At 36.0% G+C, this 26430-nt stretch overlaps 4 protein-coding genes across 5 annotated transcripts; 3 read left to right on the top strand and 1 right to left on the bottom strand.

Moving 5' to 3' along the window:
- The first annotated feature begins 1195 nt into the window (after positions 1-1195).
- On the top strand, positions 1196-4473 carry LOC112722658 (protein Dr1 homolog). Of its 2 annotated transcripts, none has more exons than XM_025773761.3 (6): positions 1196-1583; positions 1687-1749; positions 2494-2583; positions 2900-2994; positions 3225-3293; positions 3955-4473. In XM_025773761.3, exons 2-6 carry the CDS (start codon positions 1695-1697, stop codon positions 4117-4119), a joined length of 474 nt encoding a protein of 157 aa, XP_025629546.1. In that variant the 5' UTR covers positions 1196-1583; positions 1687-1694; the 3' UTR covers positions 4120-4473. The 2 variants fall into 2 exon arrangements, with proteins under 2 accessions (XP_025629546.1, XP_025629547.1); XM_025773762.3 differs by having other exon boundaries at positions 3958-4473.
- A 3-nt stretch (positions 4474-4476) lies between these two features.
- LOC112722659 (protein MIZU-KUSSEI 1) lies at positions 4477-7214 on the top strand. The gene is made up of 2 exons (XM_029290266.2): positions 4477-4603; positions 5101-7214. Exon 2 carries the CDS (start codon positions 5820-5822, stop codon positions 6744-6746), a length of 927 nt encoding a protein of 308 aa, XP_029146099.1. The 5' UTR covers positions 4477-4603; positions 5101-5819; the 3' UTR covers positions 6747-7214.
- Positions 7215-11289: 4075 nt separating this feature from the next.
- On the bottom strand, positions 11290-15968 carry LOC112722660 (kinesin-like protein KIN-8A). Its single transcript, XM_025773764.3, has 7 exons — positions 14891-15968; positions 14040-14313; positions 13575-13625; positions 13380-13472; positions 12932-13297; positions 12020-12718; positions 11290-11820 (listed from the first exon to the last, which is right to left on the bottom strand). Exons 1-7 carry the CDS (start codon positions 15682-15684, stop codon positions 11788-11790), a joined length of 2310 nt encoding a protein of 769 aa, XP_025629549.1. The 5' UTR covers positions 15685-15968; the 3' UTR covers positions 11290-11787.
- A 4609-nt stretch (positions 15969-20577) lies between these two features.
- LOC112722661 (ATP-dependent RNA helicase HAS1) lies at positions 20578-25142 on the top strand. The gene is made up of 11 exons (XM_025773765.3): positions 20578-21312; positions 21430-21615; positions 21920-22003; positions 22505-22546; positions 22632-22703; positions 22789-23088; positions 23213-23251; positions 23335-23439; positions 23642-23710; positions 23807-23932; positions 24843-25142. Exons 1-11 carry the CDS (start codon positions 20731-20733, stop codon positions 25002-25004), a joined length of 1767 nt encoding a protein of 588 aa, XP_025629550.1. The 5' UTR covers positions 20578-20730; the 3' UTR covers positions 25005-25142.
- The last annotated feature ends 1288 nt before the right edge of the window (positions 25143-26430 follow it).

Genomic DNA, 26430 nt, shown 5'->3' on the forward strand with positions numbered 1-26430 from the left:
GGCAGCAGCTATAAAAGGATATGTAACTCTTGGTATTCTCCACAAACATTTTCCATCATTTTTCTGTCTGGTTTTTCTCACGAAAACAAGGCGTTAATGGCCAGTAATAGTCCATACATAGTTGTGCTTGTTTATCCCAATTGTTGTATGAGAAATGGCAACAACGGGGTGATATTTGAGTGTGAGAATCCGATATTGTTTCGCACTCAACGTGTGAATACGCTGTCGGATTTGAAGAATTTGATATTGAGCAAGGTCGGTGGTACAGAAGTGAGGGAGATCGGAAGGGTGGCGTATAGGTTGCTGGCACCCATGAGTAACGGAGTCTTCCGGTTTCGGCTATTCCGACTTCAAAGGGACGAGCATGTGCGACTGATATTCGACATCTATGGGAGGATCATGGTGGAGCAGGTAATGGAACTTTTTGCCGAGGTGGGACAAAGTGGTGGTAGTGGTTCCGTACACTCGACCTATGTACAGGACGACCAACCTCTCGCACCACCGCCCATTCATGTTGCCATTCCAGTGGATGAGGCAGAGGAGGACGAGGAGGAGTCGGACAGTGATTACGTGGCAGACAGTGATTCGCCATTTCATGTATCTCGTTTATACTGTAAACGAGATAAGAAGTGTAAATGAGATACACGCAATGTCATATTGTTTACACTGTAAACGAGATAAGACTGAAATATTTAAAACGGTAAATAATTTTTAAATTATTTATTTTGATAATTATCTCATTTATTTTATTTATTAAAATAAAAATCCCGAGCCAATGAACCATTTTATTCTAAAGTTTTTTTTGGGTGACTATTCCAAAAGTTGAATTTGTAGTTCAAGATTTTTTTTTTCATGAATGATTAACTTTTCATTAATTAAAAATAAGAACATTTTCATTCATAAAATAATATTTACAACAAAATTTTAGCAGCCCACCCGTCTAAAACAAAATCTACAGATAGAATCATTATAATAATTTGCAAACATTAAATTATATATTAGTAAAAATATTTGGATTACGTATTTGAGAATTTAAGAGTCTTGAAAACATAGGTATTTAATTGAATAAATAATTGATTGATAACATTTTATTTAAAAAATAAATAAAAATTATTTAGGAAAAAAGAATAACACCAACTCCTTTTGGAATTTAGAGAATTTTGTCATCAAATATTTACAAAATAAAAGTTCTACTGTTATTTATTTATTTATTTTTGGACAAAAGATAATATGAGAATAAAGGAAAAGGAAGAAGTAGAGAGAACGTTTCAATATTCAGTTGCGGAAAAAGCGCTAGACGCGCGGGAGAGGAGCGCGTGGGAAAGGGTAAGGTCAACGCGCTTTGGGGGGTAGTGTGGGTTGCCCTAATCGCATGCGAGCGAGAACTGGTTCTCTTATCCTGTGAAACCACCATCATAAATTCATATCATCGCTCTTCAGCCATGTCCTCCTTCCTCCACCATCTCTTCGTCTCCGTCTTCGTATTCGCCTTCCTCAATCTCCGATCTGAATTCGGCTGAGTCGGCTCGCTCGATCGCTACCCTCACTTGTCAGATTCGCTTCCGATTCAACCCGGTAAATCGGTGAGTTCCCATCTTGTTTTTCCTTATATCTTTCAGATCTGAAAATTTTCTTCTCTTTTGATTCGTATTTTGTCCCTTAATTTTTTGCTTTTTTCGGTTTTAGGTTGAACAATGGAGCCTATGGACATCGTCGGCAAATCGAAGGAAGATGCTTCGCTTCCTAAAGGTTTTCTTTGTTCTCTTTAATTTTTAATTTTCCCCCTTAATTTTGACGGTGACTTTTTCTTAATTTGATTTATTTTTTAAAAAAAATTTTAACTGGCTTTAATTTGATTGCATACATATCACATATTTGATATTTATATTTTCGTTGAGTTCGTTGGAATCAATTTGTTGTGTGCATATACGATTTACATTCCTTTCTGAGAATTACTTTGGGATTTAGGGTTAGGATGAGGAGAATTGAAAGAAATAAGTCAAGATTGAGAAATACTTTGTAATTTTCATTGTCTTTAGCAGCTAGCACTAATCTCTCATTATAAGTTTTATTCTGAGCTGCACTAAGGGGGGAGATCACATTATAATTAATTAATCACTGCAGAAATTTTGTTTCTGTTTGATGACTAGAAATCATCATTCCATATATAGCAAGCCATAGATGCCATATATGCCTTTTCTCTCTCTCACTTTCCTTTCCTTAATTGATTATTATTTATTTATGATTTTAACAGAACAACTTTCTCAATTTTTTGGAATGAAAAAGCATTACAGTTTTCTAGTTAAATTGATAGAGTTGTTATTCATAATACCTGATTGTCACTGTTCTTGTGGACCGGTTTAATTGAGAAAATGCTGTTGACTAATAGTAAAAGTCTGGTGTCTGTTTTCCTGCTAACTTTTGTGGCACTTGAGATTCGGTCTTTTCTTGTTTTTTGTTTGTGTTGCTCACCGAAGCTGTTATTTTTTGCAGCAACAATGACAAAAATTATTAAAGAGATGTTACCTCCAGATGTACGTGTTGCAAGAGACGCACAAGATCTATTGATCGAGTGTTGTGTAGGTCGGATTTCCAACTTTTGGTGTTTTTCTTGTTACTATTTTTTGTATTCTTGTAAAGCTTATTGACTGAATTCTCTTAGTTTGAGGTGATTCTTTATCCAGGGCCTAAATTCTATATAATGGATCTTTTTTAGCACCATAATTTGTTATGGAATCTAGACCCTGCATAACATGTTTGTTTTTTGTATCTATATTTGGTGGGCATGAAAAATTTATGTTATTGAATGGCAATTTATGCTTCCTTTATTTTTAGCAGTTTCCTGTTTCATATTCTTATTTTACTCAATTAACTGAATAATAGTTGTTTATCAATGCAGAATTTATAAACCTTGTTTCGTCGGAGTCCAATGAAGTCTGTAGCAGAGAGGAAAAACGGACTATTGCACCTGAGCATGTACTGAAGGCTTTAGAGGTGAATATTCTTATATTCATCAACCCTTTGTATATATCTCTAAGTTTGCATGCGATTCGTCTGCAATTTATACTTAAGTGTTAATATGGCCCCATGGAATTATCTTGGATTGTTGTAAACTAAAGATAGCCATAGAAGATGTTATAAGCAATTATGGATTGGAGATTTTCAAGAATGGATAAATTGGATGCTTTAAACTGGGCCTTATATGCTTAATTTTTTCTACTTAGGTCCTCGGCTTTGGCGAGTACATTGAAGAAGTCTATGCAGCATATGAACAGCACAAGCTGGAGACCATGGTAATCTTAATATTTATGCACCATCCATGCTGAATTCGAGTGTTCTTTTACAATTAGCAATATTGCTTTCTGTTAACCTGCCACCTTCCTTTGAGGTTCTTAATCTGTGAAATCTTGCACATGAAAGGGGGGATATGAACACGTGGAGTGTTCCCTTTTGATGAACCAATTCCAGTGTGTTACCTCTATATTTGAGAAATCTTTTTTGAAGTTGCACTTTCCTGTTTCCTAATTGCGGAATTAGATGAAAGATGCAGTGTTTGTAGGAGAACCTGTAGGATATACCATCTCCTACTATTCTATTCTGGGTTTTTTTTCTACATGCTGTTTGTGAGCACGTCCTTTGTTTATTTTTCCAATGATATTTTAGTAGTTCTTGTCATCACAGTCCTACTCTTTCCAGTTCTATCTTTGGAATATAGGCTTTTTGCTCCATCAACTTGATGGAATGATGAATTTGTGGCTGACAATAATGCATCCATCTGATTTAATGATTAATTAATAGTAAGCTGATGAATGGTCTAGTATTCTAGCTTTTGGTACACCATTATCATTTTGGGTAATGAGAAGTTTGAGCAGTTTTTTGAGGCAGTTAACTTTATTGTGTGCAAAATTACTTGGGAAAGGGAAACTATTTTCTGATTGGTTATTGTTTCTCCAGCAGGACTCTTTAAAAGGTGGTGGTAAGTGGAGCAATGGAGCTGAGATGACCGAAGAAGAAGCATTAGCAGAGCAGCAACGGATGTTTGCAGAGGCGCGAGCCAGGATGAATGGCGGGGCTATTGCTTCCAAGCAGCCAGAAGCTGACCAAAGTTTAGATAGCTAACTCTAGGACCTCGTGTTTTCCTCGAAGCGTGGGCAAAGGCATCTCTGACATCTTTTCCTGCCCTTCTAATTACCTCTGTTGTGTACAAAAGCCACTCACTAGTTTGCTGGCCTATGTGGATGTGCTCTCCATTTGTATTCTATCCTTTTATGAATCCATATTTGTAAGTCAATGTAATTAGTGAGAGTTCGTGAAAACCCTCCACCACTATTTAGAGTTACGTGTAAGTATTTAATCTGCATTTTGTGTCTTCTACACACTAACAGCTCGTAGCTTGAAGCTGACGGTAGCGACTATATTAGATTGTAAAAGTTATTGATGAATATGTAGAAGCAATGGTACTCTGTTTATTTCTGTTAACTTGTTAAATATGAGACATCATTCAACCTCTCCTTTCTTCTCGCAGGTATGATCCGTCTACATCTATTTTTGTTAAATTAGCTCCTTGTGTTCAACTTAAATGGTATTTCTCCTCTGGTTATAGGTAAATAATTATTCGGAGATTTAACATGATGTCTTATTTTGACAAAATGTAAAATTATGTACTACTTTTTCCAAATGAGGTTTGTTATTTTAAGAGGAAGTATCATGTTTAGTTTTCAGTTCTATATGTTCACCCTGTTATCGTATTCGGGTGTACCAGAAGTATTATTACTCTAATTTCTGTACGTTTAGAAAACATTCAATTAATGTTTCTATCCTACTACGCTATAAGTCTCCTTTCTTGTTTTTGCCTAATCATAGTCGGAAATCGAAAATAAACTTATTTCTGATGCTAGATTCTCCTGTTTTTCTGTTTATGATCTTGGCGTTGGGAATCGAAATCTCAACACACTAATAAAATGTCTTATCGGTTAACGCATCCGAATTATTGTGTCTGTTCTATCCTACTACTCTACTCCCTATATTATTAAACACTCGATAGTTCTGATAACCTAATATGAGTTTGGGTTAAACATGGCTTTTCCATTTTGTTGACAGCGTAGAAGGATTTAGAAGAAGTGGGGCCATGGCAAGGTACAAATAGGGTGTCAGTTCGTAGATACGTGTAATGTAGGCTCTGTAGCCAGCAATGAGCCATGAGAATTCAGTAATCCCTCAAGATGACGTCATCATGGTGCACCTTTGCACTAGAAGACATGAAATGGTGCAGAGGAGTGTGCTTGCTTGCTACTCTCCTGAATGCATGTCTAGTTTCAACAGTGATGGCTTTGTGCTTTGTTTGTTTTCTCTTTTAAAATTTTCTCTAATTTCTCTTTTTTACCGTTTTGGGTGCATCAAGTCAAAAGAGCTTAGTCAAGCACAATTTCCCCCTTCTCTATCTGTGGCTGAATGCCCCACCAGAAAGTGAAACAACAAACACATTGTCTCCTTAGATTCCTTTCTTTTCCATTTGAAAATTGCATTCTCTCTCTGTGCCTGATTTCCCATATCAGCTAGTGGGACTGCCTATGTTTCTTTTGTCAGGATTCTTCTCTTGCTCTCTCGCACACTATAGATATTAGATATAGATTCATATAGATACATAGATACATGCCTATAATTACAAAGAAAGAACCAAACTTTTTTATTTAATTAACCATAAAATCCTCAACTAACAGTATAAAGAAGAAGCCACACTCTCTGTGTATGTGTTTCTCTGTCTCTCCTTTCCCCCTTCTCTTCTCTGCTTTTTTAACCCTTTACTCTTCTCTTCTCTAATGAAGACACTTCTCATGGAGAGAACAACCACCTCAACAAACTCAACAACCTCATCAACCTCAAACTTAACCTTAAACTCTTCAGGAAACCCATCTCAAGACATGTCTTCCAAGAGGCACCACTTCCACTGGACTAACAAAGTTGGAAACGAAGAAGAAGAACAGCAAGAAGAAGCTGAACTATCTCTTCCCACTTCCCAGACAGTGTCCAAGATCATAGAAGAGGAGACAAAAGCAGCAAAAGAAGAACAACTTCTTGACAACAAAGCTGTTCAAGGAACAACTTCACAAGCAAGGAGGAAGCTTCAGGCAGTGGCAATCTCCAAACTCCGTTCAGTTCTCACAGTTTTCAACAAGAACCGTTCCAACCTACCCTTTGGTCTTGGCCCTCGTGTAGTTGGAACACTCTTCGGTTACCGTCGTGGCCATGTCCATTTTGCTTTTCAGAAGGACCCCACTTCACAACCCGCGTTTCTCATAGAGCTTGCAACACCGATAAGCGGTTTGGTTCGGGAAATGGCTTCTGGGTTGGTCAGAATCGCCTTGGAATGTGATAAAGAGAAGAACAAAGAAGGTGTAGAGAATGAGAAGAAGGAGAAGGAGAAGAAGCAAGTGAGGCTTCTTCAGGAGACTCTGTGGAGGACCTATTGCAACGGTAAAAAGTGTGGCTATGCTACAAGGAGAGAGTGTGGGCCTAAAGACTGGGATATTCTGAAAGCCGTGGAACCAATTTCAATGGGTGCTGGTGTTCTTCCAGTGAACAACAACAATGGTGAGGGTGGTGGTGGTTCTGATGGTGGTGAAGTTATGTATATGAGGGCAAGGTTTGAGAGAATTGTTGGGTCAAGAGACTCTGAAGCTTTCTATATGATGAACCCTGATAGCAATGGAGCACCTGAACTTAGTATCTATTTGCTTAGAGTCTAGCAGTTCATGGCAAAGTTCTGTTTTTTCAGTTATTATACTTAGTTTCCCTTTGTTCTTTGTGGATTCTGTGAACAGTAGGTTATTTATTTATTATTCCTATTCCTATACTACTTGCTTATTAGCTGTTCAATCATGGAAATGGAGACCTAGTCCTGTCCAAGGTTGTTCCTTTTTTTTTTTTTTTTGTCTTTTCATGTACCCTTATTCTTCATGGAGATGGAGGAAGTTGAGGGGTTTTCTGTTATTTTCTTTCTTTTTTTTTTTTTTTTTGGTAGAATAGGAGGGTAGGGTCTAATGGCAGAGCAGAGAAGGGGGTGAAAATGGTGCAAATACTTTACAGCATGGTGGTGGAGGGTGGGGTCATGAAAGGTGTATATGTATAGTTCCTATTATTATTTCTATTTTTCTCTAATCCTTGAATTAGTGATATGAGACTGGAGGTTAATGCTAATCATGATTGTTTTTGCATTTTTCTTTTTGTTTTATAACTCTGGATTTTGATTTAGTGCTTTTTTAGCAAAATTTCATGATTGCCATATTGTTTGTTTAATTAAAATTGGAGGATTGGCCTTCTATCTTTGCACTGTACTCCCCCACGCTTTCCTTTTTTCATTTTTACCCCCGTTATGTGCTTATTCCCTAGTTGATTTCATTTCATTCATTACAATTGGAAGTGCTGCTTCCACTTCAGAGTGTCCCTATTATGTGGGTTTATGTTGGTTACTCCATCACTCTTCACAGACCATTACTGCTAGTTATAAAATTTGCATCAATCACACTTTCTTTGTTATTAGATAAGATATGATTTATAATAATGTGGGTCTAAATACTTCTTTTGCTGCTTAATATCTTGGACATACTGTAGTTTGGATTCTATAACGTCAGTTATGTTCTTACAGATTCTACTGCATGTGATCCTTTGTTTACTTTATTTAAGGGGAAGATTGCCATATGAGAATGTATGTATAAGCATTGTAACTTGATATCATATATTAATTATTATTTGGGGCTGTGAGTGCCATTTCATTATTTGTTTTGTTTTGTTTCCTTGTGAGTTGTGATTATCTTCTTTCCTTGTTTAGCTTGAATCCTTTATCAGCATGTTCTTTCATACCAACACAATTTTCAGTATTTGGTCCAAAAAGCAAAGATTGTTCCAATCATTGCTTTTTATGTACAAATTTGTTTGGGAAGTGATCCCAAGATTTCTTCTTTTTTTTTTTGCCCTTTTTCTTTTTCCTTTTAAATTTTAATGCTTAATCAATCATAGAAGTCATAAAAAGCAAATGTAAAATAGAAAAAAGAAAAAATATATATTCAGTTACCCACAATCTGACAACATACCTCATCTTTTTTTTTTTCATTTTGCTATCCTTTATTCTTTTGTTTATGCACTCAGCTATTTTGCTTTTTCCACTTGTTGACTGCTTTTTTATTTTGTTTGGCCTAATTGAAATGTATATGAAAAACATTCTTATTTTTGTCACAAGCTTATATGACTCATTGTAATTTGTGCAAGCATGAGTCTCTTAAAGTATTAGACTATATCACTATGTAGCCCACCACATTGAAACATATGTGGCCACAACACTTATTTAATCACAAAAAAGGAAAATTCCTTCAACCTTGATTATTTGATCATAATAGTGATCTCTCCCTCTTTTCACCTTTCCTTTCTCCTAGTTTTCAGGCTTTAACAATTTCCTACTATTTTTTTCCCTGTAGATTAGTAGAGAGAAGAAAATGTAGATTAGAATATGTTGCTGACAGCTAGAGAAACCAATTTGTTACATGCCTTTCACTGATACCGAAGTTGTTGTTCATAAAAAAAATAAAATTTTATCATCTAGTAATCATTCTTCTTAAGATAGAAAAGCTAATTGCTCCACATAAAGTTTGGCTACTCATTCACATCATTATTGGCCTAATTAGTGCACCAACACACCCCAATCCCCACACTGAAAATATGAAAATAAACAATGGAGATAGAAGAAGAAACCAGAATAATCCCTTAAGGTTGTCGGTGGAACATATTCACAGGTCATTGCAAAAGTGTAGATAAGTTTAAGGTGTTGTCCATAAATTAATAAAATGGATCTTACATTGTCATCTTTCTCTCCAAAATCATATAACTTAAATTGACCTTAAATTTAATGCAGATCATTCTATTAAGATCAGGATATACCAATAAACCTTTAGAGTTTATACCTGAGAAGAACTAAACTTGTTCTTTTACTAGTTATGTAAGCCATCTTTGTCTTGGCTTTAACAATTTCGATTGTTCCATTTACTGAAAAATCTTAGTTGATGAATTAGACCAAATAGTTATTATAATTAAAGGGGACTTCAGGTTGATGCTATGCAGTCTATAATTGTTTTGTATCTTCTTTTTGGTCGGGAATCAAAGATTATTACTACACTTTTCCACCAGGTTGTGTCACTAAGCTATGGGATTCTCATCTATGATCTATGTGAGCTAAGGTTCACACTTTTTTTTGGCATACATTAGAAAATAATGGCTAGAAAGGGACAGCACCTATTTGCTCAAATATATAGCAGCTGTTATGAGGTCTACTACTACAATGTAAGTTTATTTTATAAAGAGTAGTATTAATTGAATATCTAAAAGTCCAAAATTTAGTTATTTACATGTTAAAGGAATATCCTTTTCTTATATCAACTATTGCATGATATGTTGGTTCAGAAAAATGTCACAGCACACTTTGGCTTTTTGCACAGATATCTTGTGATTTGTCATTTGTTTCTTTGATCTGTTGGGACTTGTACCTACTACCTAGGAGATCTTTCTATCTGCCATAGATCTTTCCAATCTTTAGGTAGATCAATGGAATTTCATTGAGCTTTGTAATTACTTTTATTTTAACAAATAAGAAAGAAAATATATATGCAGAGGAAGACTTTCTCTTAGTTCATGGATTGCACTATCTGGTATGTTAAAATTTAATCTTCTCTTGTTTCTTACTTCTTAGTAGTTATCATTAAAGTGATGTTACTAATGCCTAAATGATAAAAAAGAACTTATTTTGTGATTTTTTTAAAAGGTAAACCACCAAAAATGCATTCAAATAATTTTGGCGCGGACAAAAATGCATCCGAATTTTATTATCAACAAAAATGTCCTTAAATAATTTTAAAATGCGACAAAAATATCTAACATTAAATATGTATTTTCAAAAAATGCTTTAAAGATTGAATTTTGATGCGTTTTTTGCAAACATGATTAGAAAAATGAGATGTTTTTATCCTTAAAATTTGGTGATTTTTCCGCTGAGTATATATTTTTTTGCGATTTTTTTGTCAACAATTAATAATACTTTTAAAAAATCACAAAATATATACTTAGCGAAAAATCACCAAATTTTAAGAATAATAATATTTCATTTTTCTAATTATGTTTGTAAAAAATCGTATCAAAATTCTATTTCTAATGTATTTTTTGAGAAATACATATTTAATGTTGGATATTTTTGTCGCGTTTTAAAATTATTTGAGGGTATTTTCTTAATAAAGAAATTCGGGTACATTTTTGTCAGCGCTAAAATTATTCGAGCACATTTTTAGTAATTTACCCCTTTTTAAAATACTAAAACTTATTTTTGTTATTTTTAAATCATATTTGATATCTAGTTAACAATTACTTTTACATGTTCAAATAACATCACTTTTCTCAATATCTTAGAAAAAGCTACTTGCTTATCTTTGGGTGTGGTGTTAAGATGATATGAGTATCAAATGTTAAAGTTAATGTAACACAACTCATACTTTGTTACTTTTTAGTTTGAATTTAGTTTTGAAACATACAATTTTACATAGACATCCAATTACATAATGTTATGTCAGAAAAACTAACTATATTTTATATTAATCACATAAATGGTAATAAAAAAAACAGATGTAGTTAGATAATTATATAAAATATTTTGTACTACAAATCAAAATTAAACTCTTTGGGTTTTAACATAACTAAATAGATATTCTAAAATGAAAAAATTAGTAAAATAATGTGAAGAAGTAGATTAAATTCATAACTCCCATAAAATGTGTGTTTCATTATCCTAATTTAAAAGTGATTAACCTTTCATACCACTTTTCCAACTTCTTCACCTTAGTCTTGATCCATAAATAAATATAGTAGTTCTCTTGTAATAATCAGTCAATCAGCTACCACATTGCTATTAAATTTTCAAAGTGTATGCGCCACAAATTCACATGTTGGTTATCCAACTTGTGTCATAATTGATACGTCAGGAGGACATTTTTGTCATCTTAAAGCTAAGGGACGGAATGATAATCTTGTTATTCAAGGATCTGAATTTTAGAAGAATTGTGTCATGCCAGTCTTTGACATCAAGAAGACCAAGAGTCCGTCTAAAAAAACAGTGGTGCTGAAAGGGCAACAACTCATAAGGCCCATTTGGGGATTTTATTACTTTAAATGTATTAAACCCCAATTAAATCCTTATCAATAATTGTACAGTATTTTCAATGGGGATTAGATGTTTAAGTCAGCATCAAAGGTCATGAATACAATAATTAAGAAACAAATGTATTAATTTATCTTGTCAAAATTAACAAACTTGGATTGTACAATGAAAACAACCTTGTCGAAACTGAAATCAAATAATGAAAAGATTTGACTACTTAAAATTGACCCTAATCTACAAGTACATGTCATTATCAAACCTAACACAAATTCACATTACATCTGATTTTTTTCTCTTGTTAAAGTCGTTAAAAGTATGGTGTATTGAGGTTGAGGAAACAGTGAATGTACATACATAATAAAAGATTTTATAGTTTCCTCAAGAAACTTCAATAGCCTGAAATAATGAACATGGTTCAGTTTAGGGGGGGATGATGATGAGTGAGAAGCAGCACACTTGGGGTCTTGCAGTTGATTGAACTGTTTCCTTATTCATTTGAGGTGCACATCATGTTTGCAATGATCTATGATCTCTCAAACTGCGCTTCCTTGTGTTCTAAGCAACTTCATCTTCCACTCCTTTTTGTGTAAATCACTTTAAATATTCGCTTTTTGCCGAGCAAAACCAGGCTGTATAATACAACCAAAAGTATATGGAGACAATGCAAACAAGAAAAATAGATTTGTTATTTGCTTTGGTTACAAAAAATGAATGCTGTATTGATTTTCACCATTGAGAAGTAAAGATGAAGATAAACATGGGGTTGGTGAAAATATGATCAATTATGAAAATCTTAAAATTTTCATAAGGAGCAAGAAAGTACTATACCTGAAGAAGCATTGATGGAGGGGGTGCAGTAGTAGGTTCAGGAATGACATGACTTCTGGTTTTTCTGCCATTAAATGTTGCAATCGATGGGCTGTTAGATGTGGTTATGTCCCAAAAGCTTCTCTTCTTGGCAACTTGGACTGGTGATCGAAAGCGATGGCTTGGACTCTTCAACTCGCCATTGCTTGACTCCTTTAGCCTTAGGCTAGCCCTGGTCACCACTCTCTTCCTTACTTCTTCTGCTGTTGTTGCTGCAGTGGTTTGAATTCCACCCTTTTGTGAAAGCTCGCGAATAAGATCATCTTTTTGCTTTAGCTGCAAACTATGATCTTTCTTCATTCTCTCGATCTCTGCCTCCAGTGCTTTCACGGTTCGGTTAAGTGTTCTCACAGCTAGCTCAGCTCCTTTCTTCTTGTTGGATTCTGGAGTGAAACAAGTTCCCGAGAGGAAAGAAGATCTAGTCCTTCGTTTTTCGTTAGGCTGTGTGGATGTTGGAGGAGTAGAAAGAGCTGAAGCTGAAGGCGGTGTTGGAGAGGATTGCGCAGCCAAGGACTGTGCTTGAACAGTCAACAATTTCTGTTGCTGCTTCGCTAGCTGCATTCTCAATTCACGATTCTCCTTTTGCAGCTCGATTACCAACTTGGCCTGGTCAGTTTCTGTCTCCGGCACTGGCAATTGATCCTCATTAGCATCTCTTACCTGCATGAACAGATTACCTTATTTATTCAATGCCATCACAAATATGTTTAGTTTTTGACATGCTGATAGTGTGATACTACTTTCCTTCCAAAATATTTGTTGCTTTGAAAATTCGTATAAAGATATAGAGTTATAAATGTGTTTAATGTACAACATGATGAAAACTTCAGAACAGAGGGAAGTAATAGCTTGTAATGGTAAAGAGGATTCAACCTTTGTCCGAATCTCCTTGGCTCTATCGGCCCAGTGAACAGTATTCTGTGTTTCGCCAAATGAGAGGTTACTTGGGCTTATGTTCGCAATCATGATAGTGTTACATGTTCCTCCTAATGAGTCCTTGAGGAGTTGAGTGAGTTTGGAATTCCTATATGGTATGTGTTTTTTGCCTTCCACAAGAGCATTTATGCAGCTGCTTAGTGCAAGGAGAGACCGGTTTATGTTAGCGCCCTCAAGAGATCTAAGTGTTCTTTGATCTGTGGCAAGAGCTCTCTCTGACCCTGCAAGATCAATCAATGAGAGCTTTCCCACACGATTAACTATATTCATCGCTGCATCCCTAACTCGGTATTCAATCACAACCTATATGTAACAAAAATAAGGTGGATTTTGTTAGTGAGTAGAACATGTCACAATCATAAGGTGGATTTTGTTAGTTAGTCACCTGCAAAATTGCATGGGAACGCGAAGATGTTTCATTCGCACGAGTTGGTTCAGTGGTTCTGTTCTGATTTCCTTGTTGCAGCAATGCCATAACCTACATCAACCAACCAAAGTGAATAGAATGTTAAATAAGGTTCAAAGTTCGAACTCAACTACTTATAAACTTGGAATTCACTAAAAGGGATGAGAACATTACTTCATCTGTGGAATAAGCTCTATATTGTGTAAGACCTGCTGCCACAATCCCCTATAAAATGTTTGGACAATGTATCATCAGATGTCATTAAAAAGTATAAGGTAATGCATAGTCAACTTGGATCATAAAATTTTTCATGTTTGAATAATATTACTTATGTTCTTGAATCATAAAAGTGAACTCAAGCACTCAACCTGGGGACCAAAATTCGTAAACTTGAAACTCAGGAATTCATGGGGAGATTTTATGCAAATTTTCATGATCTCGTCATCATAATCATGGTGGCACAGGTAGCAAGCAATATGATAAACAATGGCATTAATTAAACACATTAACCTTCTTCAAGAACTTACAATCACATCATAAAACTTCCATTAACATCTCCCAGCACACATTATAAGCTTTCAGTAGTGGTTTGTCGAATACACAATAATAAGCTTCTATTTGCAAGGTGAAGAAGCAAACCTGTTTATCTTCTCTAAGAACCAGAGGCCTTCCAGGGGAAAGTAAATCCCTAACTGTTTCATTGTAGACCTCAAGATACGACAGATGAACAACATGGTTCCCATCACAACTTCTCTGCCTGATTTTGCTAAAAACATCTTTGATTGCCAATACCATCACTCCAGGATTCTCTACGGTGCCGAGCATGGTGTAAGTCTTTCCAGCCCCCGTGGCACCATAACAGAACACTGAACCATTCCTCCCTTGCAGAACTGCTTCCACTAGTTCTGAGGTCCTGAAAATTTGAAAAGTCAATGCACAAGCCAATAAAAGATTCTTGAATGCTTGCTGAATAATATTAAGCACGGAATAGAATGAGCAATTTAGAGTTTCAACTATTTAGGCCTCAGATTCTTTTAACAGTCCCTCACCCTTTTCTTTTTAAATGTTTTTGGTATGTCAAATCTCAAAAGGCTGTCTCAACAATTTTTTAATCATAAACAAATTTGAATTTGAATTCAGTCTTAGCTGATTCACAAAGACTTAGTTTCAAAATGAATACAGAAAGAAGCAACATTGATGGTACTATCAATGTCTACATTCTTAAACCTACAAATTTCTCCAATATGGTAATCAACTAATCATAATTCATAGCAATGAAGTAAGTAACATTGATCAATAGATGAAAATTCAGCAACTTTGCAAAACACAAAACGAGAGCAAAATCAACACAGAACAAAGCACCAGAAAAGAAAGATTTCCAAAAATAGCAACTAAAGCAAGCTCTTTTACCTAAAAACCTTTGATTCCAGTTTCAGCACAGAACATGAAAATTATTGAAAATTTATTAAAATCCATAAAATGAAACTCACGTAGTTGAATAAACTTCTTGCTGAGTAGCCGATTCAGGAAACGCAGCATCAAAAGTGAAGTGCCTTCCACGAACCCTATTCAGCCTCAGATAATCGTTCTCGTTCGCAAATTCCGTTAGATAAACGTCACGGCGATTAACGACCCTAACGGAGCACCGTGAACCCGCTTCTTTCTCCTTCTTGTTCATAGGCCTAAGCCTCACAAACACGAGGATCCTGCTCCCATTCCCATCCACCTTCCCCTGTTTCTCCGAGCTCTCCTCCGCCGCCACCGCCGCCGCCGCTGCCCCCATCGACAGCTTCCTAGCCACCGTGTTGGAAGCAGAATCCGAAACCATTGTTGTATTTTTCGTCGTTGTGGATTTTCTCTGGCACGAAAACCCAACGATTCGGTCGGTTCCAAGAACTGGAAGGTTCTCCTTTGTGTCTTCGTCGGCGGCAGTGGCGGTGGCGGCGCGTGATGGTGGTGGTGGTGGTGGTGGTGGTGGTAGTGGTTGTGGCAACACGAAGGTTCTTGTAACGGTCGAATTTGGAAGAAGGTTGTACATTTTGTTCTCTCTCATGATTCTGCTCTCTGTTTTACTCTGTTCTTGTCTGTTGTTTTCATTGCTCTGTTCATTTTGGAACTTCAGAGAAGGGTTCTTGAGAGCTTGAGAAGCTTGCTTCTGCTGCTCGTAGAGCATTGTCAGTGCCCTAAGCTTCTCCTTCAGGCCATGGTGCGGGTTCCTCAGCCGCGAGTCCGGTTCGTCTCGAACCCGGTTCGGCGTCATCTGAGACCGTGTCGAAACCGGCATTATCTCGAGATTCTTCGGTTCTTTTGCTTCTACGTTGACATGCCAAGAAGAATTTGAGATCGACCCAGCTAAAGAGGAAGCTTTGCGGCAGTTCTTAAAGTCGGAAACTTTTCCGGCGGAAGAGTAAAGAAAGAAAGAAAGAAAGAAACAGTGTTTAGCTGAAGAAGAAAGAGTAGTAGTAGTGTTTTGTTTGCATTCTAGGTGTTTGTGTAAATTTGTGTGCGAGATTTGGAATTTTGATTTTTCGGTGAATCTGAGCCGTTGTTTTAGGAGGGAAATCGAACGAGTATTAGTTAATTGTGATATTGAAACTCAAGGTTTTTTGATAGTTCCACTCACTTTACAGTTTACCGTTTGGGGTTTGACCGTTTGAGTTGACTTTTTAGAGTGATTGAGGGAGTGGAAATAGTGAAAACTGAAAAGTTTTGAAATGGAAAAATTTGAATGGGGATTTTGGGAGTAACGGTCAAATACTCAAATGTGAAGATCCCAAACGGTTACCTAATGTGGGGGTCCACTTTGGATAATATTTGCTACTACTCCCTAATGCACGGGAATCTTACCTTCACCATAAATGAGGAATTTATTTTAATTTCAAAAAAAAAATAATATACATATATGATGTGATATATGACATATATCCAACCGATAATGTTAGGGAGATAAAAAAAATTAGCCAGAACTTGCCTTATTTATCATTTATTAATTGTCACAACAATTAATAAATACTAAATAAAATAAGTTATGGTTGTTTTTGGCTGATTTTCTTTGGTTACCAAATATTTTCATATCCAACTAAGGGCAGAAGACCGAAGGTACATAGAAAAAAATTATTCATTAATTTTAATTTTTTACATTTAAATTATATATAAATTTTAATTTAGTTTTTATTAAAATTTTATTTTAATTTTATTTTATTATGTAAATATTTTTAACTTTTTCTAATATTTCATCCTATTTTGCTTTTTTTATCTTTTTTTTTTGTTACTGTCTAGTTTAGAGTAATATGGAAGTTATGATAGAACAAACCAAGTAAATAAACAAGAAAATATCATCGATATCATGATATAATTAATTGTATTGCAAGAGTTTTAAATGTATTGAGAATACCGGTATATCAGTTATTTTAACTGTTGATCTCAATTATAAAAAATACGAAAATATTTGGTAACTAAAGAAAATCAGCAAAAAACAGGCATAACTTGCCTTATTTAGCAACAATTAATAAATGCTAAATAAGACAAGTTTTGGATGTTTTTTTTGTTTCTCTAGTATTACCCAAAAAATATATATAATATATATTAATTGAAATTAACGATTAAAACAACTGGAATACTAGTGTTCTCAGTACACTTGAAATTTTTCCAATTGTATTTATGCGAATTTGATTCTAATTGTTAATGCAAGGGTAATTTTAATAGATAGTAAAAATTAGAGTAATCCCCAAAATTGTCTTTTAGATTGGGTCCATGCACCAATGTTGCCCCTCAGTTTCTAAATGCTTTAAATGCACCCTCCAATTTGAGCTCTGTGCAAAATTCTGGTCCTTCCACCCAATTCCGGTATGACTCAGCAGCGGAGCGCTGAGCTTGCGGTTCCATCTCCACATAGCCCTTTCTCCCTTCCTCAAGCATTGTAGCCCTTTCCTTCTCTCAGTTCACCAGCCATCAGATCACTACCTCAGAACCACCGCCGCAACCCTTTCTCTTTTCTTCTTTCTCTCTTCTTTTCTCTTCTCCTCTGTCCATTGGCCTAAGGCTGAACCACCACTGCGAGCCACCATAGCCTCCACCATCTGCGACCACTGCGTCCAACTTCCTCCCTCTGCCCTCTTCTTCCCCGTTAGGTCCAGAGATGTCGAGCTTTCTTCTTGGCGAACCACCTCCATCAGGCCCGGGCTTACTGTCGCCGCCAATCTGCCCTCTTCATCACCCTCTTCCACGCACCGAACCCTAGCCATATCACAGCTTCTAGTATCTCCATCACCACCACCATCACCTCCGGCCTTTATTCAGCGCCGCCACATCTTCCTCCCCCATTTCCTCTTCTCAGCTAAAGAGTCGGGTACCTTTATCTTTGTTCCTCATCACCGAACTACTGCTATCGCAATAGCCCGCTGCAACCACTACTCTGCCGGTGTCCTCCCCTCGTCTGCTTCTCCTTGTCATTTCCATCACCCACGATGACTAACCCTGCTCTCCTTCCTCACGTTTCGGTTTGCCTTCTTTTCCTGTCTAACCACCCTAACTTCCCCTATTAGTTTAGATTTATTTAGAATTTAGTTTTAATTTTTACCAGTTTTAGGCTTAGTTTAGTTTAATTTTCTGTTTTAATTGATTTTAGGTGGTTATGATAGGTTAATTTAGTTTGTTGGATTCTGATTGTTGCTGAAAGTGTATGAAAATATTTTTCAAGCAACCTTTTAATTCCCCTCTCATCCACCCCCTCTAATGGACAAAGGAGAAGAGAAAAGAATAGAGGAAGAAGAAAAGAGAAAGGGTTACGGCAGTGGTTCTGAGGTAGTGATCTGAAGGCTGGTGAACTGAGAGAAGGAAAGGACTACAATGCTTGAGGAAGGGAGAAAGGGAAAGGAGGATTGTAAGAAGAAAGAAGGGTAGTGGCTCCGTTGGGAGAAGAGGAGGAACGATGGTGATGGTGGAGGGTGATGAAGCCTACGTGGAGGTGGAACTGCCAGCTCAGCACTCCGGCTGCTGAGTCATGCCGGAATTGGGTGGAAGAACCAGGATTTCGCACGGAGCTCAAATTGGATGGAGCATTTAGAGCATTTAGAAACTGAGGGGCAACATTGATATACGAATTCAATCTGGGAGACCATTTTGGAGATTTAATCGTAAAAATTATGACGGAGTGTTTGTATTTATATTTAGACAATCTATGATAGAGACATATAGTTACTTTGTGAAAAAAATAAAGAGAAATGTATAAATTTATATTAAAAATTAATAAAAATAAAATGGCATATTTTTCTAATTAAGTTATGTAATTATCTATCAAAATGAATTTTTATTTTTTACCATTTCTTTCTTTACCATAACATACATCTTTGTATTTTACTTGCGACTTTGCGTGCTAATGAAAATCATAATAATTTATAAACCATATTATTCGCATTGTTTCACTAAAATTGTCCTGTTTATTTTTTAGCTTGTTGAGTTTATCAAAGATGTGATTGAACTTCCAAGGCAAGCAACACACGTGATTACATTACACAAAATTTGAATGCTACCAATTAATGAATTAACTAAGGGAGAATCAAGGCATAATTATAAACAATCGTGCCGTGCCTTACAGTAAAAATAAAAATAACCTAATAACAATTGCGCAGATATAGAAGCATTGATCTCATAATTTCGTTCATGAATGGTTTTTCAATAAATAGGTAATCTCTTTTCTTTGTGTGGGAGGTATACTAGTGCACTTAACAATGATTATTGTTAAATCCACTATTTTAGTGGGCCTTTCTTACCAAACAAAGGCTTTAGGAGTTTAGAGGCTAATTATATATCTGTTTCCTTTCGGCTTATGAAAGAAAAAAAAACATCAATGAAATGCAATGGGGCCAACAATGTTTGTTGATTGGTTTTTCCCTTTTATTTTATCCCATTTCTATGTGTTATATCATTTAGCTGCTTAATGTGAAGTGAGTGGAACATAATTAGGTGCAATGGCTATAATGAAGTTTGTGACCAATTTTAGATTATTTCCTTTCAGGTGATTACATTAACTAGTGCAAATAGATTATGATAAATACTTGTGTACATTAAATGGGGTATAAATCTTCATCATTATGCTCCCTTTTTATTGTTTTTTCCCCTAGTTTCCTCAAATTTTCTGCTATATAATGTCCCCTACATGTCTCTCTAATGAGTACCAATAATGATACACAAACCTATTAACGAATGTCCTACCACAAACTATTTTCCTTTTTTCATAATGAATTATTTTCTTGCTATTTTCTAATTGTCTCTACACATAACAAGAAACTGTATCTGTAGGCATCAACATTACTTAAACTCTTATTTAAATTTGAGGGATCTTTACAGTTAGATTGGTGGTAACTGGTATGGGATGGATTAAATGGAGTTCAGGAGAATTTAATAGACTTCAATTGTTTGGCAGTTGAAACTTGAAAGGATATTTAAGCAAATTCGTTAGAAGGATAAATTATTTTGCTTAAAATTTCAAACAAAAATGTCGATGCCATGTTTCGTTTGATCAATAGAAATTCATTGAGGAACAAAGATTTAGGCAAACAATGCCAGCTCAAACTTTTAAGGCTGATAAACATATTAACTTAATCATATCTCACAAATTTATTATTTATTATTTTGACATTCACAAATTTCTATTTTATATTTTTTAATTAGCATAATATATATTTTTTATTTTTTCTTGTTTTTTTACATATTTTTCAACTCAACAGATTAATAACTTAATCCGCCACAAATATAAACTACATTTAAAAATTTATTATTAACCAATAATTTATTGCATGCACAAGACATAAGAAGCCATTCAAACTTGCCACACTTGATTAAACGGTCGTCTCTAGTGACTCAAGCGGGTTGTCTTGTGAATTTTTAATCTTTTGGTAATTTTTGTTTTCTTTGGACTTGGTAAAATTCTTCTGAATTTTTAACATATGGAGCATAGAACAAAGGAAAATGTGCGATGCGCCCAATCCTAGAAATTTTGGAGTAGCTCAGCCCAAAAAGAAATCCAAAATATAATTGACCTATTTCAGCCAGAGAAGTCCATGTATTGAATAGTGGCCCCAAATCTTTTCTTTGAATATTACCTGGGACAAAAGAGCCCAATAGAGTAGATGACAAAAATAATACCAACAAAGAGTAGATGAGAAAAAAAAACCGAGAACAAAAAAAGCCGGGAACAAAAAAAAAACCGCCACACGTTAGATATGAATCTTGGTGAATGACTAGGGTTTAACGAGTGAGAGAGAGAAGTAGAATAAGGCGCGACCGTGCGAGTGGCCTTGAGTTTCTGAAAGTTCTAGAACCACCAGCCATGGCAGAATCACCTGAAACAGAAGAAAAGTTTCAAGCTTCAACCATCGTTATGAACGAAACGAAGAAAAAGATGAAGAATAAGAATAAGAAGAAGCGGCCTCGGGATTCTGAATCAGAGAACCAATCAGCTGAACCTCAACATGAAGAGGGCGCAGAATCCTTGGAAAACAATGCGAACAAGAAGAAGAAGAATAAGAAGTTGAAGGGAGTGGAAGAAGATAGCGACGTTGATAAAAATGGTGAAGAAGAAGAAGAGGAAGAAGAGAGGAAAGAGAAGAAGAAGAACAAGGGTGGTGGTGGTGGAATAATGAGTAACGATGAATTCTCTTCTCTAGGGTTATCAGAACCAACTTCGAAGGCAATTCGGGATATGGGGTTCTCATACATGACTCAGATTCAATCGAGGGCAATTCCACATCTTCTAATAGGAAAAGATGTTCTTGGCGCTGCCAGAACCGGTTCCGGGAAAACCCTTGCTTTTCTGGTCCCTGCTGTGGAGCTTCTCTATAATGTTCAGTTCACCCCTCGTAATGGTGCTGGTGTTATTATCATTTGCCCCACCAGAGAGCTTGCAATTCAGGTTTGTCTTTTGAAAAATAAATGTGATGTATTTGATTTATGATTGCATTATAAGTTGGTTGTTTATGATTGCTGATTTGTTTGCTTATTGAATTTGAGGTTTGTTTGTGTGTTTTAGACGCATGCTGTAGCCAAGGAACTCCTCAAGTATCATTCGCAGACTCTTGGATTGATTATTGGAGGTTCGACGAGAAAACTCGAAGCCGAACGCATTGCTAAAGGGGTCAATCTGCTCGTGGCAACTCCTGGTCGTCTTCTGGATCATCTTCAGAATACAAAAGGGTTCATATATAAAAACTTGAAGGTAAATTGTGCCCTTCTTTATTATATTTTTTCTCCTTTTGTGAACTTGCTATGGTATGCACATATTTTAAGACTAGTTTGCTGAGCAACAATGCTTTTATACTAGTATATAGTTATCATGTATTTACGTGATTTGAAGTCTTGTGATGATGATGATAATAATAATAATAACTCATGACCTCACATATTGTTGAAGCCCTTGCCATGCATGTTTTGTAATAGGAAGTTCTTTCATTCGGATATCTGGAGTAATATTAAATTGTAGCAATTCTCTTACCATGAACTCCTACTGCGTGATTTGGCAGTGCCTCATGATTGATGAAGCTGACAGGATATTAGAAGCTAACTTTGAGGAAGAAATGAAGCAGATTATTAAGATCCTTCCAAAGGTATCTGAAATTTGTTTCACTTTTTGTCCCGATAATGCATAATGTTATTCCACATGCGGATGGAGTTATTGACCTTGATAACATATTAACATCTAAATAAAAATGACTTAATCAATTTAAGTTACCAGTTACTATTACTATTACTATAATCTTTCTTATTTTGTGGCATTACTATTACATGTTTAGTAAAAATGCATTGAGCTACTTGTGGATTAAAAAACATTTCGTTTTTTACCTTAACAAATAAGTTGTAACATTTTTCCCTTTCCAAATTGTTATATGCGGGTTGAGGACTTGGGTAAGAACTCCTCTTTAAAGGTTCTAATATGTTTTGTCACTACAGAGCTATTTTTTTTAATTTTTTAAGTGAGACATGATTGCTACAAAGGTCTATTTAGTTTTGGTTATATCCCTTTATGATTATTAAGGCAACTATGTTTATATTTATTATATGATCTTAATATATTTGTGAGCTTGACTAATTGATTTCTCATGGAACAGAATAGGCAAACGGCTTTATTTTCGGCTACGCAAACAAAGAAGGTTTGTTCATTCATCTTTTATCTTTCATTATGTTCTTTCCTAAAAATAAATTCTGACTCCGTAGTTTTTTTGGTTTAACTTACAGGTTGAGGATCTTGCACGCTTGTCATTTCAGACAACTCCTATATATATTGATGTAGATGATGGGAGAACCAAGGTGATATCTCCCTACTTTATTGTAATCTTTGAAATTTTGTTCATCGGCATTACCATAGTGACTTACAACATCCTCATCCATGCAGGTTACAAATGAAGGGTTAATGCAGGGTTATGTTGTTGTTCCCTGTGCCAAGCGATTCATGGTTCTCTATTCCTTCTTGAAGAGATTTCATTCAAAAAAAGTGATGGTGTTTTTTTCTTCATGTAACTCTGTGAAATTCCATACAGACATTCTTAATCATATTCATTTGAATTGCTCAAGTATTCATGGAAAACAAAAGCAGCAGACCCGAACAACCACCTTCTTTGACTTCTGCAAAGCAGAAAAGGGGATCTTGCTCTGTACTGATGTTGCTGCTCGTGGACTTGACATACCTGCTGTGGTATGGTCATTTTTATTACCAAGTTATTTCAAAATTTGGTCAACTCATTTGTATGACACTTTTAGTTTTCCCCAATTTTTTATTAATTGCCTGCTTTTTTTCCCCTTCTTTTTGTGTGTTGTAGGACTGGATTGTGCAGTATGATCCACCAGATGAACCGAAGGTGATTCCTGTTTTCATTTGATTTTTGGCATTCTTATATTTTTATCAGCCATATAACATGTTTTATATTGGTACCAATACCAGGAATATATCCACAGGGTTGGTAGAACAGCTCGTGGGGAAGGTGGAAAAGGAAATGCTTTGCTGTTCCTGATTCCTGAAGAATTACAATTTCTTCGTTATCTGAAGGTCAGTTTCTCTCTCATTATGACAAAATGATATACTCAGCTTTCTAATGCTGAATGAGTTTTAGAAGCATCTGGTAATGTTTTTGCTTTATATGAGAAAGTAGTGCTCGAAAATAGATTACTGAAGAAACTTGAGACATGGTTGCTATTTTTGCCTCTCAGCCTATAATAAAAAATAAACATTTTTTTATGCTCAATTTCAGGCAGCTAAGGTCCCTGTGAAAGAGTATGGATATGATGAAAAGAAGGTGGCAAATGTACAATCTCACCTGGTATATTCCTTCTTCCCCTTGTTTTAATCAAATGTTTGTTTAGTATATAGTCACCAAGCTCAGCTTATCTTACAAAGCACCATCTGTACTGTGCAGGAGGATTTGGTAGTCAACAACTTTTTCCTAAACAAGATGGCTAAAGATGCGCATAGATCGTATCTATTGGCATACAATTCACATTCTATGAAGGATATATTCAATGTACACCGCCTTGATCTGAAGGTGCGGTTTTCAAATTGTTATATATAATTATTTTCCTGACCTCTAGAGATCTATTTCTTCAAAATTCAATATATGATTTGATCATTATAGGACCATGTTGAAATGGTTCACTAAAATAACAAAAAATAAAATTGGTAACAGAAGATTAATGAAGGATATCTTTGTTGTATTTGTTATCTTCAAGAGTAAATCATTAGATGTAAGCATTTTCAGTCGAAGTGCATCAAATGCAAGGCTGTATCAAAGGATAGATACAAATAATGTGCTGGCAACGTATCATTTTTCAATGTCTAGATGTTACGTATCCAAGCAAGAATGAAGTATTAGGAATAGAAGCTTCTAATCATAAAGAGAAGCAAATGTCTCCTCTGCCTTTACAATACAATAGAAGGAAGAGAGTGGAGGGTAGAATAGGAAAGACTAGGGAAGAGAATCATGACAGTGTTAGTGGGAAAAATGTAAAAGATGGTCAGTAGGGATGATTCTAACGGATTTTCATGATTGGAGTGAGGAGAGTATAAGTAGTAGCAAATTAGGGAGAGGAAGGGACAGACTTTTGGAAAGAATTAAGGCTGGGCTAGGAGAGTGAGGCTGGCTCTTACCATCACAGCCATTATCTTTTCTTCCTTGTAATTCCGTTCTTCTATATCAGTAAATTGAGTGAAATCATCTTGCTTCACTCCTTTGTTTTGTCTGGCTGTTTTGTTTTTTCTTAATTTCAATATCTCACCGGTTGGTTACACAAGATAGGACAATCGACATGGCTTCAGATCCCAAAATTTGAAATAGAAAAGTTAATGCAAATAATCATAGTTACTGAACTTATATTGAATTATTTCAATGGTGAAATCATGTTGCATAGATATTACATCATTGATAATAATTCCAACTAATTGGTGTACTTGTGCAGGACGTAGCGGCTTCTTTCTGTCTCGCAAACCCACCAAATGTGACTCTGAACTTGAACAGCAGTAAGAAAAGGAAGAACATGCGCAGAGTTGATGGAAGTAGTCACACCAGCCCTCATGGAAAAAGAAATGTTCATTCTAAAAAGCAATTTGTGAGGCATTAGCTGCATATATATGCACCACTTTTTTGTAAAATGCTTGTTGTTTCTTCCCACCACACCCTCAAAAAACAGTTTTGATAGGATAGGAGCCCCAACAAAGTTTATATAATCATATGGATTTTTTAGCTTAGCCATCATAAACATCAGCTTCGAATGTGTCTGCCTATATTATTAACTGTAATATTAGTTGTGATAATGGTTTCTGTTACGATGGGTAACCGGAGATTGTTGGGCTGGACTTGCTGGGTTGGCCCAATCGTATGAGGAAGGAAGTCTCCGAGCGGGTCTGCGTCTTGGGGGCTTCCGTCCGCCTTGTGAGTATGAACAAATGGGGGTGGTACCTGCAAAGACACTCGATGCCTAAGTCAGCAAGGGTGTGAGCAGGGCTAGAGAGTATTGGGACTTAGAGATACCTGAGAGGTGTCAGTGTATTTATAGTGGTGAACTAATAACAACCGTTGAAGTAGTGTCACTTTTTAAGGGGAATAACCGTCCCTTTATCTTAGGGTGGTTGAGATATGGCTCTTGGAAGTGGTTAGAGAGATTCTAAGGCAGTTATCCTCTTGAGGGAGGGGTTATCTGCCAGCTGATCCTCGTACCGACTTCTTTAGAGCAAGTCGTGAAGATAGCCGACTTCGTGACATCTGGTTTGTGTAGTGTGAGGCTCAACTCCTTTGGGTTGGGCCTTTTTACTTGGATCCTGGGCCTTAGCATTGGGCCAGGGTATGAACAGTGTCCCTACTCGAGCCCAATTTCTTTTAAGATTTTGGGTTCGAGTATTCTACTCGGGGATGTAGCCGACTTGGGAGGGAACCGACGTGACTTTCGTGACTTTTGATTTTTCACAGTTACGTCTAATCAAACGTCGCGTCTGTTAGTAGGGGTGGCAATGGGTAGGGTAGGGTAGGGTTTGAACCCAACCCTAACGTGTTTATAAATACTTTTCCTCTCTTCCATTGTTTCGTTTCTGCGATTTTTCAAATTTCCTCTCCACCTGTTCGTGAAGCATTCTTGTGTTTGAAGGCTTTCATTTCCTCCAACCTTTTTCAGATAAATGTTAGATTTTTCTTCTTCTCCATTTGTAACATGCTTACTGTTTGCATGCTTTTATTTTGCGGATGAATAGGTTGATTCGTAGGTTTCTGTTTGATTCCGTACTTCCCCTTAGAGACCATGTTTTTTTATTTTTTTTTCTTTTTTCTTTGTAGGTTTTACCAAAATCCCTTTTTAAAAGAAAGAAAATGTCTTCTGTTGAAAGTCTTGCTCAGTGGGTCGATGTTACGGTCCTGGGGGAGGAACCTTTGGTTGACACTGATTTTCTTACTGATCTTCGCACTCGCCACCGGCTCTGCACCTCTGATGAGGATGAGCCAAAGTATGAACTACTTGCCCCGGGTCTAGAAGACCGGGTCTGCTTTGGGAGGGCTTC

This window comes from Arachis hypogaea, chromosome 11 (genome assembly GCF_003086295.3).
Source record: "Arachis hypogaea cultivar Tifrunner chromosome 11, arahy.Tifrunner.gnm2.J5K5, whole genome shotgun sequence".
NCBI lineage: Eukaryota > Viridiplantae > Streptophyta > Magnoliopsida > Fabales > Fabaceae > Arachis > Arachis hypogaea.